Source organism: Echiichthys vipera (genome assembly GCF_963691815.1).
Source record: "Echiichthys vipera genome assembly, chromosome: 16".
Taxonomy (NCBI): Eukaryota; Metazoa; Chordata; class Actinopteri; order Perciformes; family Trachinidae; genus Echiichthys; species Echiichthys vipera.
In genome coordinates this window covers 15278189-15297979 of record NC_139841.1, presented here as the reverse complement: position 1 = coordinate 15297979, position 19791 = coordinate 15278189, and the positions used below count along the sequence as shown (strand labels likewise).

Here is a 19791-nt window from a genome sequence, read left to right as displayed (position 1 = left end):
TTGCCTGTAACTCCCTCCGGAAGGATTTGTTCTAAAAAAAAATACCTTGATACGACATTGAAGGACCTCAAATTTAAGTCCATTAGGTAATGTAATTAATTAAACTCTCTCTCTTCACATATTTCAGTTTTTGTAGACTGTTGAAGATCTGGTGTGCTTCATGTTGCTGTTTTTATGTTTATCTTGCTTTGTATTACTGGTTCTGACTGGTCTGGGTCACCCTTGTGAAAGAGATCCTCTCTCAATTGGCTTTTTACCTGGTTAAATAAAGATCGATTGGTACTAATGTCTTCTTTATCCATATTGCATTGAGTGTTTCTTATAATCAGACACATTTGTGTATTTTTCAATAGGGTTAAATAAATGTTTAAGAAGAAATAAATCCTAACTTCCATACTTTCAGGCCCAAAATTGTGCAGAAATCCTGTTATTAGCGATTTCGTAGTTACTGCACTTGGGCTTTGTAGGGCAGTATAGTAATTTCTACATTTATTGGTTGGCAACCTTGAGAGTGCACAACTGCAGGTTTTCATTTAATGAAACCAGCTGATGTAGCGTTTGGTTGCAGTGAAAACCTGCAGGCAGGTGGGTAGATCTTGGCCCACTGTGGTGGTAGATACCGACAGTAGAGCCCCGGCTAATGTGTGACACCCAGCCCTTCTTCATTCCTCGCTCCTGCACGGGCCCCCCTTCCGTAGACAGATGCGTATCTAAAGCGCATCTTGTGTCTGGGTGCGGAATGATGAATGGATGTAACGAGGCGGACTCTACAGGCGAGAGGCAGGGCTCGCTTTTACACCGCACAGTTCCGCATCTGGGTCTTGTCACTACCGGTTGAAAAAAAACCGCTACACTTCTGCTGGCCTCGCTTTCTGTCGGCGAGCAGGGCCGCGCCGCATTTCCTCTCCACCGAGTGCCGCAAACCCCTCCCCCGGATGGGATGTGTGAAGAATCGCCGTCCTGCGATTGGCCCGGTCGCCCCGTCCGCTAGCGCTTATTCCTGACACGCTGATGCTGACGGTGGTGGGCGGGCGCAAGCTAAGAAAATTATAAGGTCATTTGAAATACGCTTGCTAGCGAGCTTATCGGCGACAATGAACCCAGAAATGATATGAATGATTGTGACAATAAACGGATGATGAAAGCGGGGTCAAAGTCGACACGCGCAGAGAGGTGAATTTGACTCCCGGCCCACCGGAGGAGAGGAGAGGAGCGGAGCAGCGGCAGCTCGTTGTGGTATTACAACAGGAGGGGATCCCGGTGCGTGTGTGTCCGTCTCTGTGAGCTTCTGTCCAGCCAGGCGAGCGGCGGTGAGGAGCAGAGACCAGGGCGAGCCTGTGTAAGCCGATCAAGGGGGGGAAATCGCACACAACGAGTTTCACGTCTGGTGGTTTCTGCGCCCCTTCATGCTGTGACGGAGCGGGCCGAGGTGTAAGGTATGTAAGCGAAACATCCCCGTGCATCGCCACAGCCCGAGCTTGACCGTGCGCCCCCGCGATGTTCAACTCCACGGATGTCTGGTTCCTTTTATTTGCTACAGGAGAAAGGACACAACAGAGCCCGGCTATGACTATGTTGTTGTCGCTCAACCTTGTTGGACATCAAACCCAACTGACTGGGCTAGAGAGGGGTGACTTTACTATGAGGTAGCTCTCGGTCCTTGAAAGGTAATTTATGTGAACGTGGACCGCATATTTCAGCATGCGTGTTCCTCCTAAAAGAAGCTGCTGCCGCTGTCACACACCGTCCATCCGCTTCCTTTAAGCCGATGCGCGCAATAATACGCTGCGCAGCCTGCTTCCCAGGCGCGCCTGTTACCATGATAACCCACGTACATCTACTGTAGGTTAGCACCGTTAATATTGTACGACCAGGGTAACGATTTAAAGGCCCTGGATGGAAAAAAGCGCACATGGCATGGTTAGCGAGGCGTAGGTTAACCAACAGTGAGGTTGAGCCTCGATATCATTTCCCCTATCCACTACCGCAATATGATGCTACGTTTTTTTTAATTTCCGGGTGTAGCGGATGATGAAGCTTTTTTTTTCTCACTGTGAAATGGCTCTTGCCCTGTTTCTTTGTGTCGAGCCATCGGACATTCCGAGTAGTAGTAGGTCTGTGTTTTTAAATAGGAGCGGATTGATTGGATTGCTGAGATATAGGCATCATCATCCATTACAGACACACGCATGGAGACAGAGGAGTAAATATCCAGTCAGCATCTTGGCTCTAGGGGGAAAAAGAACCATACTGCCATAAAACAGATAGCCTAGCTCCCCAAAAAGATGCCATGCAATAACAACCCCGCAGTGTGTTTCTGCATAGGCTAATAAATAGATAATAAGCACTCATGTCAACCTATCAGTTACTGCTTTAGGATCATATTCTTAGCTATATCAGGTGGCACTAAACACCAATGTCAACACATGCTGTCCTCTGCTGCTTTCAGCTGTCGCTGTAGGCAATTTGCTTTGAGTTAGGATTTCCCCCAAGGTCCATGTAGCATTGAGTTTTATTCAAATGCAAGAGAAAATACACGTCAAGGATTTTCTCAGTTTCATTATGCCCATGTGAGAAAATGTATAATGTTGGTGTATTTTTTTTTTACATGTTTATGACTATACAGATTTCACACAAGATGACAACATACAATACACAAGTGATCGCTTAGTGTCAGTGGATTTAAACGGGCCCAGGATGTATAAACAAAATCACAGCAGATTACATTCTTAAGTGGTCGGCTTGAGTACCATCGACAAGATGTTCAACATTCGTTTCCTTTGCTTACTTTAACCACACGTAACCTTTCTCCTGTCTAATTGATGTTTGGTCTGAAGTGTTTATGATGAGTTGCTGCGGTGTGCATTTTAATATGTGTGTGTGTGTGTGTGAATTCTTTCAGGATGATGCGTCTAGCGTGTTCCACAGCCCTGCTGTTCGTGTTGAGGCTGCTGGTGGGCTTGCCCTGGTACCAGGTTCTCCCAGCCATCCTCATTTTCTACCTGGGAAGCGGAGGATGGAGCTTCCTGCAGATTTTTGCGAAAACAATCGGCAGAGACTTACAGTAAGCACTGGGATGTTGTGTATGTGTTGGCATGGTTCCAACGTTAATGAAACCTAGAAAAATCATGGTATATAAAAGTTTTTCATGTTCTTTCAACCATGGACAATTATCGGTCGGGTCTTTTCTTATTGTGTGCAGCATTTTGACAATGACACATTAGTTGTTTTGGCTCTACGCTGCAGAACTTATGGCGATAAAGTGCTGATTTTTAGCTTTAATTTGAACATGTTAACATCCATATTGGGTGAACAGTATTTATTGCCCATTGTCTAAATAGACTGTTAAAAAATAATTTAGTTTCTTCACACAGTATTGATGTGAAAGCACCTTAAGCCCCCCCTATCAAATATAATACATTCAGTATAACTGACTAAACCAGAGTTTGTCTTCTCATGCTTTAAATTACTTGTTTTATACAATAGTAAATGTGTCACTTTCCAAACATTTAAAGGCATCTCCACATCAACATTCCTGAAGATAGTATAAGTCAGCCACAACAAGACCTTGGACAAACAGTAATTCAACCTTACAACACATTATAGTTTCTGACAAATAGTTTAGTAGTAGTAGTAGTTTCTTCTTCTTCTTCTTCTTCTTCTTCTAAATAGTGGTTGTGAATATTGTGCCTGATATCACTGAAAAGTCAGAATGGGGCCACCAAAAAACGGGCAGGGAATCGCTTAGAGCACTGACGAAGAAATAGGTGTATATAGGGCAGGTCTATACATCTGAATTATCGTTTATCACCATGTGATGAAACAATGATATTGACTCATTGTGACACAGTAATGTTGTCTAACTTACTCATTTAAAGCGTGCACCAGATCACGTTTCACACAAACAATAATAAACATAAATAGCTTTAAAATGTGAGTCTTATTACGCTTCCAGAAGGACATCATTGTGTAATAGTGCATCAGTTTGATTGTTTTTGGTTTGGTTTGTTTGTCTGTTTGCCAGCTGGATTATGGAAAAGAACCCTTTCAACTTTGGAGCGGAACCTTATCACGGGGCAGATACACACAATTTTTTTTTAACTTTCATTACCACTGCGAGATAGGGCATAGCGCTCTCTGAGACACCTTTTAGTTAAACGTGGTCTTGCTTGTCATGGTGACATCAATCTTGTCCATAGGAGGAACGTGCAAGTAAAAGCTTTCTCATATCTTAAGCTTTGCAAAATTGTTGCGGCTTTAAAGAACTCACCACAATACCTGAACTTTTTCATCCACAGGTCTGGTCTCACAGCCAGTGTTAGCAACACATTGTTGTTGTGCATCTTTCAAAACTTGACATGGCAGGTAGCCTGACATTTTTTCGACAAAGGACAATAGAGATAATGGTGGAGGAGCACACCTTTTTAACTGTCTCACCTTGAGCCAATATTTACAGTTGGGGGTTACCATGGTAATTGGTGTGGGATTAACTTCCTTGTTCCCCTCAATAGCCGCAGTAATAGTAAAACAGGAAATTGTAAAAGCTTTAATGACCTCTCCATGACATTTAAGTTAGAGTGACCAAACCAGTAGTAATCAGCTTTTCTGTCACCCACTGTGTACAAAAAAGGCCCTTACTCTCTATTACTGCTCAGAGAGATAGAGCACAGTTTCCAAGGCCATATTTATTTTTATGTTATATATACAGACAGCCATATATTCATATAATAAGATCATGCCATAACTACTTTGTCTTCTTCTTTAGACCTGCTACTGCCTATGCTTCAGCAACCTACTTGTGTGCACCTGCTTTTATGCAAATACCCTTCCCTATAGGCACAGCTCTTATAACTTGTATTTATTTGTCTATGTGTTGATAATGGCTGAAACTCCAAGGTTAAAAATTCACTTTACCTGGCCCTGTCAAAGCATGCCCTTTCCACAGTGACTCATGAATTCCCTTTTGTAATCTACTGTGTCGAAGTTTGGATATTTACACTGTAAGAAGTAGTATGGTTCAGTTTATAAAGGCATATGTGTTTGTTGGAATTGATTGTAAATAGAGTTGTAGTACTAGTAAGAACTAGTGGAAATGAATCCTATCAGATTTATTATGGATCTTTCTAAAAGTCACTTTGCTAGCAGTAGAAAAAAAGGCAAGAAAAGAAGAAGGAAATAAATTAATTACACAGTGTCTAGCTCATGCAGCTCCTCTGTTGCACCAGATTGAACTCCAAACAGCTTTATTGCTGCCAAGTGTACTAATGAAATGGCACTGAAACAACTGCGCTACAATAGATTATGGTCGGTACCAACATGAAGCCAATATCCTGTGTAATGATAAAATGATCATCACCACCACAATGTAGCCATGAAGCAACTTAGCTCAGTAGATTATTCTGTTTCTTTTATTATACAGTACTCAGGAGAATGACCACTATCTGTACCTTTGCACCATAAATGTAAATTATCAAGTGACATCCTTCCATTTAAGCAGACTTTGCTCCAGAGACACATCAAGATATCTCTGTCATAATGTAAGCTTAGTGTTGTTACGTGTTGTAATAGATGATCTTAGTCGGTCGACTAAAGATGTAAATTTGCTTTAAAGTATTTAGTGTTTAATATCAAATTACTTTTAATGACATTACTAGTGCTGTTGCATATTTTGGCCCCTTAGCTTTTTGTTTTTCAAAATTTCTGAAAATTAATAAGAAAATGAAAAACTAGAATAGCCGTGTTGGAAAAGTGAAGAGTCCCTTTAGAATAACCATTCTAAACATTCTCACGTATAACCAATCACCTTCCAGAGTACACACCAAGATTATTGGCCTCCACCTGACATCAACTGTGGTGTTTTTGATTACTTCAGAATAAAATCAGATGTTCCTTGAGGATTCCACTCCTTGTAGTGCATGGTAACAAATGACTTCACCATGGTTGGAAAGATGCTTTCAAAAGAGCTCTAGTATAAAGTTGTGGATAGGAACAAGTTCGGAGAAGGATATAAAATATTTCAAAGGCTTTAACTATCCTTCTGAGTACCGTTCAGAGTTTTGTCCAGAAGGCATATGGCAACACCCAGACCTTGCCTAGATCAGGCCGCCTCTCCAAACTGGATGACCGAACCAGGAAAATACTGATCAGGAAAACTACCAAGAGGCCCATGGTGACCTTGAAGGAGTTACAAGTCTAAATGGCAGAGGTCGTCGATCTGTGCATGTGACAACAACTTCACAAGTTCTACATGTATGGCAGGGTAGCAAGAAAGAAGCCTCTTCTGAAAAAATGCCACACTGAGTCTTGTAAAAAAACATGTTAAAGATTCTGATGCCATGTGGCAAAAGCCGAAGCCTCCGTTTGTCCGCAGCTCCCGAGCCGAGTGACAGCTGCTGGATAACCTGCATTCACCAAATGACTGACAGAAAATTTCTAAACCAAAATAGTTTTCATGTCGGCTCCATGGGAAGAAATCAACAGTGTTGAACTTTGACTTTACTTTACTTAAACTTTACCGGAGTGAGTACCCTAGGCTACACCGCGGCTAACTAAGTACTATTGAAAGACACGTGCAGCACCACCACAGCTCCCTGGTAAATTCAACCGTCTGTAAAGAAAATACTGAAATTTTAGAAAAACATTAAAGTCTCATCTCGTTCTTGTGGGCTCCATACCGGGTATCATCTTGTCTTGTGAGCTGAGGGTCTCGTCACACCACTACTTGCTACAAATGATGCACACTTCATATAGCACCGCTGACTGTTATCCAAAGATTATTCCAAGTTTTTTGAGTGTTTTCACATATAAACAAACTAAACTCAGTCCTCTTAAAGTGGACCCACAGAAACATCAGAGACCCACAAAGATAAGCGCTGCATTTGTAACAATGTACGTTTAGTAAGCTTTATATTTTTGTAAAGGTCATGTCATGGTTGCAAGTTAAACATTTGCAAATATCAACTGTTATGAATACTTTGCTGCCAAACAGGAAAAAAAAATAATTTAACTACAGAAACTAGCTTTTTAGCTCATTACTAAAACATACAAAACCAAAACACCTTAAGATGAGCTGGATTGGCTTTTACATCAAAGGGTGAATTGTCCTTTGGATTTACATCAGGCAGGTATTTTAAAGCTCTCATATTATACTAATTTTCAGGATAATACTTGTATTTGGTGTTTCTATACAGCATGTTTACATGCTTTAATGTTCAAAAAAAACATTTTTCACAGTAGTGCCTTTCTAGACGTCTTCCTGAGACAATAGACATGGAAATCTCACTTTTTACAACACAGGACCTTTTTAATAATATTCTCTCTTGCTCCTTCAGTGCAGCAGGTGTGCTATTGCGGGTGAAGATGAACGTCAGACGCCACCTCAGAGAGAAGAACACCATTCCCAAGATCTTTGCCGAAACGGTGCGTCGCCACGGGGACAAAACAGCACTGATCTTCGAGGGAACTGGAGAGAGGTGGACCTTCCGTCAGTTGGATGAGTACTCCAACAGAGTGGCCAACATGCTATTGGAACGGGGTTTCAAGGTAGACCCTACAAAACAAAATATTTCTGAAAGGGTGAAGGAAAAAATCTTTTGTGGCACATTCAATGCAAATTGGTCCACACACCTTTTCGTAAAACTGATTTCTCTTAAAGCTGTTCTTACCTTTCTGGCTTTTTTACACTTTTCTTTTGTAATCTTAAAATGCTCCTCCAGAGGGAGGCATTACATGAACCTTTTAATAGAGACTCACATTGAATAAAAATAATCAAGCAGTTGACGGCGGATCATTCAAGTCCCTCCTTTTGTTGTTTCTCTCTTCAGGAGGGCGACGTGGTGGCCCTTTTCATGGAGAACAGATCCCAGTACGTGGGCCTTTGGCTGGGCATGGCTAAGATTGGAGTAGAGGCCGCTCTAATCAACTTCAATTTGAGACTAGAGGCCTTGGTTCACTGTGTCACCATCTCCAATGCCAAGGCCGTGGTGTTTGGCTCAGAGCTGAATGACGGTAAGAGCAGGGGCGGACGGAGGAAGGAGATGTGAAGAGCTAGAGATTAGAGAAGCTAGAAAGGATATGTGGGTTTGATCCTTATAGCTGTAACGTTGTCAAGTATATAGCCAATATTGTCTCGGAGTGCTTTACAATCTGTGCAGCACTGACTTCTGCTGATGACTGCTGTTATGTTTCCGCTGTGATGAGAGAGGTGAGTGGTGCAGGGAGAAAGCAACAGAGGTCAAAAAAGATGGATGGGTTTCCGAGGAGGTGTTGCTTCAGTCTCAGTCAGTGGAGCTTTAAATGGCTGATGATGAGAAAGAGTGAAAGAAGTGATGAACAGGGAAGTGGAGAAACGTCTCCATCATCGGTCTGCACTGTTGAAGGACTGAGTGATATGAGGTGTATACGGGGAAAAAAACTGAAACAACAGCATATGTTATGTAAAACCAGCCCTGTTAGTCACAGAGAGTACATTACTTATATTGTTAATTAAATATCTTGTTTGAGGGGATAATAATTACAGCATATACATGATAAAATATCTCTTACATTTTCCTCGTACTTAGTTCTGATCTTAGCCTTATATCCGTTATATAATAACATAATAATAATAGATAAACAAATTAGATTTAAGGTTTGAATCAACGTTTACATGATCACACGTGTGTTTGTGAGTATTTTTTAAGGTCCAAACTGAATTATTTAGCTGGTCTAATGTCTAATTTACTAACCTGCAGTGTATTAATAACATGCCTCACATTGCTTTGACCAAGGAGACACTGATGATTATGAAATGGTTAAACATAAATTAGGGATGTGTTTAAATAATCTCATAACCCTCTTTTGGGCCCCTGTCCGCTCTAAAAGGCCCTGATCTCAAGAGCTATAAAGAGTGAATGAGTTTTGAGCTGTTCATCCAGAGATTGATGGAACAGTGTTTGTGTTAGATCTTGGACTTTTCATGTGCTTTATGCCTTTTAAGTAATTAGAAAAGCAGCCTCTTTCCGACAGAGCATGCAGTAGTCAAGCCAGTAGCAGCAGCAATGGGCGAGCATGATACAAGGCTTTTAAAGTAAGATAGTCTTTTTTTCCCAAGGGAAAATATGAGAGCAGCTGTTTCAAACGGATTTCTCCCTTATATTGATGCCCTCTTGCCCTTTTTTTTCCACACTGCACCTTTATGTTAAGGTATTTCTCGTCTCTGTCTCACTCCCCTACCTTCCTCCTGACATCCCAAATTATTTTAACCTACTCAATCCAACCTACTTACTCCAGTTTCATGGTGCTTACATGTTGTCCCTCATTAAGTCCTCTTGAAATGACTCTAACATACTTGAATGTGTTTCTCTTACCCCTTACAGCGTTGTCTGAAGTCCACAGTTTAATGGGGAAGACGGTGCAGATGTTTTGCTCTGGAGACTGGGACCCCAAACGAGTCCCACAGGGAACCGAGTGCCTAGAGCCCCTGCTGGATCGTGCCCCATCTCACCTGCCAAGCCGCCCACAATGCTGCTTCACGGGTGAGAACACCACAAACCAATCCGGATAAGAGTTTCCCATCAATGTTACTAATTACGTTAAGTTAATTTAAAGCAATTCTTACCTTTCTGGCATTTTTACACTTTTAGCGAATTCGGGGTAGATCGATCTCCCCTGAATTTGCTAGTAGAAGGTTCCCCTTTGACAGGCATTCCAGTGAACTTTGCCTAGTTGGAGGTCCGAAACTTCAGACTTCCCATGGTACTGGAATGCAGCATTTCTCTTACCTCACGTGTCAGGGGAGGAGAGAATGTTAGAGGTCAGGAAGGGGGAAGAGGGTGGGACTTTGGGGGTGCTGTGCTGTGTAACATGCCAGAAGGGTAAGAATTGCTTAAACAAAAAACCTTTTTACATATATCTTAGGGTAAGTCATTTTAAAGGACCAGTTTGTAAAAATTCAGGCCCAAATTGAAAAGAATATCCATAATTATGTTTTATTTAGTGCATAATCACCTAAAACTAAGAATCGTGTTTTTGTTACCTTAGAATGAAACGTTTATATCTAGATAGGGAGCGAGTCCTCTTCCACGGAGCCCGACAAGTTTCTACAGTAGCCCAGAACGGACAAACCAAACACCGGCTCTAGAGAGGGTCTTTCGTGTTTTTATTTTACCTGTCCACATCCGGTTCTTCTACGCACTTGGAAGGGTGAGGTGTATCCAGTTGCTAGATGCCAGTAAATTCCACACACTGGTCCTTTTTTAAATGATATTTTCCAACAACAGATGGTCACCAGTAATAAAAAAATGTTGCTGTCTAATATAATATAATACTCTTTACTTAAGTAAAGCAACAAAGCAATTTCAAAAAGCCTCTTGTTTGCATTAACTGACAGTATGGTAGCACAGACCAGTTGACAAGTGATGAGTAATACTTTTGTAGCCAAGTAATGACTCACAGGCAAATAAATCACATCATTCAATCACACTGAACAAAAACTAAACAAGCAAAAAAAAAAAGTTTCAATGTTCATTATTTGAAATATTGTTTCAATGCTAATATATTGATGAATGTAAATACAGAGGCTGGACAGAAACTTTAATTCATTTTTATTTTTAGGGATTTTTATCATTTGAGGCTGGCTAATGAGAGAAATTATTATAAATCACAATTCTCTACTCTCTCTCTTTAACTGTTTCAGTTTTTGCAAATTACTGATGAGTCATCACCAGAGATTCTATGGGTTACTTGTTTCTTAGGCAACCAATGCGGGTTAAAGGGAGAACAAAGTGAATCCACACAATAATAATAATCAAGTCAGTTTTATTTATATAGCCCAAAATCAAACATTTCCCTGTGCTTTACAGTCTGTGCAGCGTACAACACTCCATCTCGTTCAGTAGAGCCTCCGTTCACATGAGGGAAAATTGATAGATGCTGGATAGAATATTTCATGCTTTGTTTTTTCTTTTTCAAATTGTCTCCATTATTAAGCATATCAAAATTTTTGTTTCATCAACAGAGCTCTTATTCAGAACAGTGACTCGAGTCCTACCCCCTCACTCACTTTTGCTCTTGAAAACTGTATGTAATCACTCACAGCCACGCAGGCTGTTGCTGCAATTAAACATGTGACTTTTCTTCTTTTTATTCCAACAAACTGAGTGAAAGTGTTTGAAGTTTGTACGTAATTTAAGGCAGTACATAGCCATCTCATTCCACTTCTCTAGATGCAGTTTATTCCCAAAAGAGTAACACATTTAAACATGACAATTCAGCGCATGCCAGAACCAGTCAAAGCATATTTAGTTGTTGACGTGTATGTTATCTCACTCTGTGTGCTGTCCGTTTCAGATCGCCTGTTCTACATCTACACGTCAGGAACCACTGGGATGCCTAAAGCTGCTATTGTTGTGCACAGCAGGTAGGATGGAGCCGTGCAGCTAACTAACAGACACACAGGAACTGCAGCTGCTCTCTTTGTTGATCAGCAGCGCTCTCATGCGTAGAATAAATACTGATCGAAGAGGATGGATGAAAAATACATTCAACTTATTGGTTTAGTTTTGACTTATTTTACTTTCTTCTCTATCCCTGGTTTTCAGGTACTACCGCATGGCAGCCTTGGTATATTATGGCTTTAGGATGACTTCAGATGATGTGTTATATGACTGCCTTCCACTTTACCACTCTGCAGGTAAAATTGCGATTAAAAGTTGATATTTAAAGTTTTCCTTATATCAGGAAGTCCATCTGTCCTTGTTTCCTTCAGTCAGCCTGTGAAGGGATCTCACTTCCCTGATCTACGTATATGCAACTAAGCATCTACATAATTTATTATTACAAGGTACACGTGCGTTGTTGTTGTTTTTAACCGGCGGGAGGCAGCAATGCACCCCTCATGCCCATTCTGTAGGAAATTAAAAGAATAATAATAAGAAATCACAACAACACAAAATGGGTCTATTTGAGGCAAACCAAATGCACTTGTAATATATATCTATGGACAAAGCCAGTACATACTTCCCCTCATGCATTTTGATTGCCGTGCCTTTGCAGGTAGTCAGCGGCATTAAAAAACCTGGTTAAGGTAAATACATGCAGCAGCATCCCAGTTTCTTGTGGAGTACTCTAGGTAGCATATTCAGGTTTGTCATTAACGAGACCAGGGCTTATTCAGATTTGAGAAACCGAGATATGATGTTTACTTGCTCTAATACATAAACGGGATACTCCTGATCATAAGCAGGTTATTTAGGTACATGTTAACGCATACTATTTATTTGTATGTTAAGGCTAGCATTCTGTGACCACGGCAATAAAATGTTTCTTTGTCTTCAGGTAACATTGTTGGAGTAGGCCAGTGTATAATACATGGCATGACCGTAGTCATCAGAAAGAAGTTCTCTGCCTCACGTTTCTGGGACGACTGTGCCAAATACAACTGCACTGTAAGTGTAATGAAGATTACATGTCACTGACATATATTTAGTTAGCAGAGTAGCACACCAACATATTAGTGTTGCTAAAAAGAGGTCTTTCCCGTCACTTTCTTTTAAGAAATATTTGCAAGATTTCATGTTATTCCCCATTATATTGCTTTCAAACCCCTTTTTTCAATACTTTAATCTTCGCATTAAGACCGTAATTGGCCTATTTTTATGTCTGTTCTGTCTCATCACTTGAAGGTCTTTTTCTAACTTTCACCTGGCTCTGTTCTCCTCCAGATTGTGCAGTACATTGGTGAGATCTGCAGATACCTGCTGAACCAGCCAGTCAAGGACACAGAGCGACAACATCGGGTGCGCATGGCGATGGGCAACGGGCTGCGCCAGTCCATATGGGAGGAGTTCATGAACCGTTTCAATATCCCACAGATTGCTGAGTTCTATGGAGCAACAGAGTGCAACTGTAGCCTAGGCAACTTTGATAACAAGGTGAGAATATGCAACAGAGTAATGATGACGCTCTGACCAAACATGTTTTCTGGGTCTTAGGGTTTTAATTGGCATCATTGTAGTGAAATACTCTTTGATAAGGCTAGACTACCACGACCCACTCCTGTCCTTTCACCTGAGGGTTTTACATTATGTTAAAAGGAGTTTCTTTTCTGCTCTAAAACCCTCTTGTTAGGCACTCTGTTGTTCTAAAAATTAAAAAAAAAACACAGCTCTGCAGCCTTTTTGGCCTGTTAGAACTGGTTTGCCTTTATTGACAATTTTTTGTTCCTCCATGCTCTAGGTTGGAGCGTGTGGCTTCAACAGTCAGATTCTACCCTTCATCTACCCCATCAGACTGGTGAGGGTCGATGAGGAGACCATGGAGCTCATTAGGGGACCTGATGGCGTCTGTATTCCCTGTAAACCCGGTAGGTTTGCTCTATATACATATTAAAGATCCACTTCACTCTAGGTACACTTCAAGGGAAACACCACCTACATTAAGAATTCCAACATGTTGTTTCCATGGCCTAGAGAAGTATATTTGTGAACATGAGCTGCTCTCTCTCAAAGCCAGAAACCAGAGAAGTAAGTCTCAACCTTATGATGTCATCAAGTTTAAAGACCGGAGTGGCTCCATAGACAATCAATTTTGTTTGTTTTCTTTTTTTTTATTCCCAAATTAGCTTCAGGTTTTTTTCTGAAACGGAAAATGTACCCATATACTCATTTCCCTGGGTGCTCTGTGTGTCATCTATAACATATTTCCTAACTCATTGTCTATGGAGCAGTTTACTTCCATGCATCACAGAGAACCTTAGCACTAAAGTTTTGGGGATTGAGAGAGAGTTGACCATTTTTACTTATAACTTTGGACTGTCTTCGACCATAGGAATAACATGTATGAATTTTATAAAATGGGTGTATATCCTTTAAACGTACATAAAGTGTGGTAGTGTTTAACAGAAAATTACCTCAGGACACAGCTGCTCATATATTCCCATCCACATCGTGTGTTTGATTATCAGTGCAATGCAGTTGGGCACGTAGTCTGTACTTTTGGCAGTAGTGATTCTTGTTCACATTTTTCTTTCAACTCACTCGCAATAATGTAATTATCCAGTTAGCAACAGTAAGACGGTCACATGAACAAATGTGTCAATTAATGTGCTTGTCCTTGTAAATAAAGAACATTAAATGAAAGGAAATAATCCTTTATGTTAGGAAGCTAATACAATCTGAAGACTTTTTATCATTATACATCTATCACAAAGCACTTCTCTGGGCAAACTGCAGTTATTCTGGAAATTTTAACATCAAAAGTTACAGGATGAGCAAATGGGAAGAACACGCGTCTCTCATCTGTCTCTCTCTCTAGGTGAACCCGGGCAACTAGTCGGCAGAATCATTCAGAACGACCCTCTTCGGAGATTTGATGGCTATGTCAACCAATCAGCAACCAGCAAGAAGATTGCTCATAGTGTCTTCAAGAAGGGAGACAGTGCCTATCTTTCTGGTTCGAGACACGCACACGGACACACATATTGAGATATTCACCGTACTCTATGCTGACTGGCTAAATTAATAATGATTTTTCACCCTCTCACCAGGTGATGTGTTGATCATGGATGAATGCGGCCACATGTACTTCAAGGACCGCACAGGAGACACTTTCCGCTGGAAAGGAGAGAACGTCTCGACGACCGAGGTCGAGGGAACCCTCAGCAGGCTGCTAGACATGAAAGATGTAGTTGTCTATGGAGTGGAAGTACCAGGTACAATCTTGAAAATGCCTGAATATTTGTTCTAATTTGAGAATTCCCTCAATATGTGCCCAAAGCGCTGTAGCGGAGGCTCTACAGTGGCGAATCACAGATGCCACTTTCCTGTCACTGTGATTAGATATTATTGTATAACTTTATAAATCCCCTAGACTAGTTTTGCATGCACAGTGACGAAAAATAACACAACTAAATAACAAAGCACGGGGGACAACATTTTAAAGACTGCCACAACAGGTGCAAAAGTAAAACAAACAAACGATATCCCAAGAGAGCATTAGTCGCAAGACGCTAAATCAGAAATCAATATACTAATACAATAAATTATTTATTTAGGTCTCTAGAAGTGTCTCTTTTGATACTAGCAGAAGATGAAGAAAAGAAACTGTGAAACTGTGTAAAGTCATGGCCTCATTGCACAAGCGTCTGTCTGACCTGAAACCCCAGTGGTCCCCAGAATTAATCCTCTCACATGTCCGTTTCTGCGTGCACAGGAGCGGAGGGAAAGGCTGGAATGGCAGCCATAGCTGATCCGTCTCACTCCACTGACCTGGAGAAGTTTGTGAAGGACATGGAGAAGGCTCTCCCTCCGTACGCCCGACCTGTATTCCTCCGCTTCCTTCCGGAGGTCAACAAGACAGGTGAAATGCTCTTTTCACTGCCGTATATAGAATACAACTGGCTGTGAAGGGTTTATGAATTAGACAGTCAGTGGAGTCAAATCCATCCATCCATTTTCTGAACAAGGTAGTCCAGATGTCCCTCTCCCCAGCAATAGTTTTTGAGGTATATATATATATATATATATATATATATATATTATTGCAAGTATTTATCAAGTACTGCATGTTAAGAATAAACATTTGATTGAATAGTGGTGTGTTTTTATATTTTCCTAAAGCTTGGTGGCTGGTAACTTTTATAAAAATACATTTTTGTCATGTTTGCTAAAATTGTCACTACATCCTGACTGTGCTACATGAGATTATCTGTAATCAAAATCATGTTCCTTTTCCTCCCTCTAGCGCTTACTGTATTGCCAATTTCCTGCATCAAATGTTTTCAGAAACATACTTTAGTGTACTGTTCAGATGTTCAATGAGAAAGTTTGCTCCAGTGGACGGGGCTTGGTTTAGACTCAACTTGGTGGCAAACTCTCTCATTTTACTGCTAAACAGTTCACTGAAATATTTTTTCTGAACCCACTTAGTCAAGAAATAAACATTGCATGCACAGTTCGAACAGAGTTCACGAGCAGTCGTTGACACTGCGTTAGAGACCCTACAGTTCTGAGTGGTTGTTTTCCCTCGTGCTGTGGTGGAATCTTGCAGATGCCATTATGGGCACTATATAGAGGCAGAGGAGATCTTTCTCATGTACTTCTGTCTAGATGTAGTGACAGTTTCAGCAAAAGTTATTTCTATAAGAGTTACTAACTTTTGCTTTAAACCAGTGAGACAGTCAAGTACAGTAACTCTAACACAGCTTAATGCCAGCTTAATTGGTAAAATGAAATCCCTACATAATCTCTCTGTGTGTCCCTTTCAGGAACGTTTAAGTTTCAGAAGACGGACTTGCGTCGGGACAGCTTTGACCCCAGCGCAGTGTCTGACAGACTGTACTTCATGGATTCCAGAAGAGGGTGTTATGTGCAGCTAAATGAGGAGCTTTACCACTCCATCCTGTCAGGGAAACACAAATTGTGATGAGCAGGCTGACCACTAAATCTGCACATGTACACACACACACACACACACGCAGATACATAAAAGAAGACAATATTGTGTGACCAGGATAGCAGAATACAGAGCCTTGTCCCCATCTACAAAAGTACATCTAATGTAATAGCCATACACACTCCTTGCACCCATATTCAAATGCCAACACATTTACACATACACACACATTGTATTCCCAAAACCACTTTGCTCTTTAAAATCCGTAAAAGCAGACTTATGCACGCCACACAAACACACACACACACAAAAACACACGCACGCAGCACCACTCCATCCATCCCCGGCAACTCCTCTCGCTACCTCAGCAAAGACAAGAGAGGCACAAACAGGTCTATTTGGTAACTTGAAACCAACGTTCATAGCCACACAATCCCCACCCGCACAGTCCTCCAACAACCATGCCTGTCCACCCTTGTTCCATCAAACCACGTGTGTTGCTGGGAGGACACAACCGGGAAATATGCGGAGTACAGGCTGCCTGGCATCCAGAATGCAAAAACGTTGAACTAAGGATATTCGCAGACTGGAAGGATGCTAAGAAGGAATATGGATTCAATACAAATGGCACGTGTGGGACAACAGAGAGATCTACGAGGACCTGAAATGTCTCTCGGCCCGTTGTTTTCATCAGAGAGATAGTTCTGTGAGAGACTGGAGGCTCTACCGCTGACTTCACCTGCACAATTAGCCAGCGATGACAAACCTGTGTGACGGCTATCTGAGGCTTACTTTATGAAAGTATTCACTGGACATCTAAAAAGGGTATAACTTGAGAATGTCAGGAATTTTGGAAAGCCTTTGACATGTAACCGGCGGTTACAGAAGTTAAATTAGACCAGTGGTTGAAGCTGAAAGATCTACTGAAGTGCAATAGTAATAATACTCCAGCGTTTGCATTTAAATAATCAGCCGCACCACATGAGAGCTGATGTAAAACAAAGCTTTGTATTTAAATATGTCTGCATCACACCAAATATATTTAAGTTGTAGTGTTTGTTTACATATTTAAGATAATATGACAGTTTTAGTAATTTATGTTGCTCTAAAAGCTTTCTCTTTTGTTATAGTGCAGATGTATCAGTTTGTTTTTGCTTTATGAGTTCTTCAGTAACTCCTCAAACATGAAGGTGCATTTTAGATCAGCAGCTGGAACACAAAAGTCAAGTGATCTGTATGACTCAACCCTGGGCTAAATGCATGGGGCTATTTCTTAAAACAGGAAATTCTCCACTGACATGCGGTTTGTTTGTGTGGCTTACTATATTGTGCAGGTTTTGTCCTAAAAGGTAGACTGTCGTACGGAATGTGTACATTCTTCTAAAACATATGAAGAGGACCTGACTGACGATAGAGAAGCACCAAATCGCCTGATCAGCAAAGACTTGTTTTCAACAGTATTCTGGTGCTAAAGAGGGATGACCTGCCAGTTTCAAGAGAGCCCAAAGATTCAAAGGCGGGAGTGGGGGATGTTGTTATGGGGGGGGGGGGGGGTCGATGCGTCGAAATGGAACGATAGAAGAGAAAGAGAAAATATGCTTTGTCGTCGATGTTTTGTCTGTTGTTCGCAGTAGCTGTCATCAGAGGTTGTAGCAGCATGAATGAGCATCATCAACCACGCAAGCAGAGCACTGTGCCTTACTGTGAGTTCACCTCCCAGATTCACAGGCCCTGGCCCTGCACATAGTATCTCATATGCTTCCCTACAGGGTACGTACAAGGTCTTGAAAGTTTGGAAAATGCTTAAATTTTAACTGTTATGAATATGAATATGTTGGAAAAATGCTTGATTTTTCAACATAATCTGGTGTTTCATCTACATGTGAACCAAAAATCGTTTAATATTTCAAATCTAACGCAGCCTCCAGTGCATCTCCGCAGTGTCATGAGGAAGACCATCTGCTCTGAGAATGCGTGCGCTTCCTCTGATCTTTAGAACAAATTGCATTTACAGTTACAACTTAGATAAACGCTTCGGGAATCTGGAAACGTTTGTTCTAGATATCTTGAAAGTGCTCGAAAAGTGACTTTCACTCTTAAAAAACCTGTACGGACCCTGTCCTTATGTTGGACCTCAGCTTCTATCTACCATAATCTCATTTGTCTGTCTTCAAGTTCCCTGTCATTAGCTTCGCAAAGCGGGCCTAAATCCTGGGAGCTCATACTTTTATTTTGAAAGTAATATGCTAAGATTCCATGGCAGTCCAGCGACCGGCACTGTCATCCTGCCAGGTGCAGGTATTGGTTGTGTCTCAATGGGCGAGAGTTGTCATAGCACCTTGTCTAGGACTCTATCCCCCGTACCTTCTGTCCTTTGAGTCTCTTCTGGTCTTCACTGAACCATAACTTGAATTCGTCTTGTAGATTGCTCATCCGTTATTGGTCTGTTCCTTGGAATATAGATAATCTTCCCCCAAGTGTCCATTCACTCAGCACCTTTTACTTTACGCCTTTATCATCTGTCTGCCAACCACCACAATCCATTCTATTCATCCATCTCTATCGCTTCCCTCGTTCTTCTCCATCTCTCTCCGTGGCCCTTTCGAGCTGGCGCCTCTGTTCGATCCTTTCGCTCTCTGTCAGTCACCAAGCCTCCATTCTCCATCACGTCTGCTTCACCTTGCTGTGCTCATGTTCAGACAATGGTATAAACGGTATACATGTCAGATCATTCCCAATTGGAGTTGGTTTAGTGTGAGATGGAGGGATTTTTTGTTTGAGATTCTTCCAAAGAGGTCTGATGACCCAAAGCTCCAACTACACACTCAAAACTGTCCAATATCTTTTGCTGATGTGTGTCGCGTGTCGTCTGTCATTACCCTGTGACTTTTTGTCCTGCTTTTGTAACCAACCACATCCCAAGTCACCCACAGTTCAGCCAGGCTGGCCCTTGCCAACAGCGGTTGTGTAACCGGCTGTAGTGTAAAGGACTTGTTATTTCTCATGAGTTATAGTGTGGCACTTCATAGGCTACTTTGTTCCCTGTAGACTGATTCTCAGTACGTTGAAACAGATTGTCTTAGATTGCACTGACTGACACAGTTTAAGTTGACGGCTGCGGTCTGCTGACAGTGATCGTCAAAGTTGCTCTCACCTGTCGTTTCCTAGCAACAGAGCCGTTTGACAGAAATTGAGATTCCTTCCTTCTTCTTCTGTGGTTCAAAGAGTCTGTCACTTGTTTTTATTCTTTAATGATGAGTGTGACATGTTCCCATGAATGTCTGAAAAAAGCAAATGAGTGACCAATGATGATGATGTCGTCGTTAAAGTAAAGTGTGATTAACGTATCTAAGGGAACACAGTTTGGCTGTTATGATGCTTGTGGCTGAGGGTTGTCAACCACGACCAAACGGTCCCACA

General features: G+C 41.4%; 1 protein-coding gene across 1 annotated transcript; it reads left to right on the top strand.

The window, feature by feature from the left end:
* Positions 1-1043: 1043 nt before the first annotated feature.
* slc27a4 (solute carrier family 27 member 4) lies at positions 1044-17798 on the top strand. Its single transcript, XM_083930416.1, has 14 exons — positions 1044-1436; positions 2903-3064; positions 7332-7542; positions 7824-8007; positions 9357-9515; positions 11329-11398; positions 11580-11671; positions 12316-12425; positions 12702-12911; positions 13216-13342; positions 14293-14430; positions 14525-14689; positions 15190-15336; positions 16244-17798. The coding sequence occupies exons 2-14, from the start codon at positions 2904-2906 to the stop codon at positions 16399-16401; spliced, it is 1932 nt and encodes a 643-aa protein (XP_083786542.1). The 5' UTR covers positions 1044-1436; position 2903; the 3' UTR covers positions 16402-17798.
* The last annotated feature ends 1993 nt before the right edge of the window (positions 17799-19791 follow it).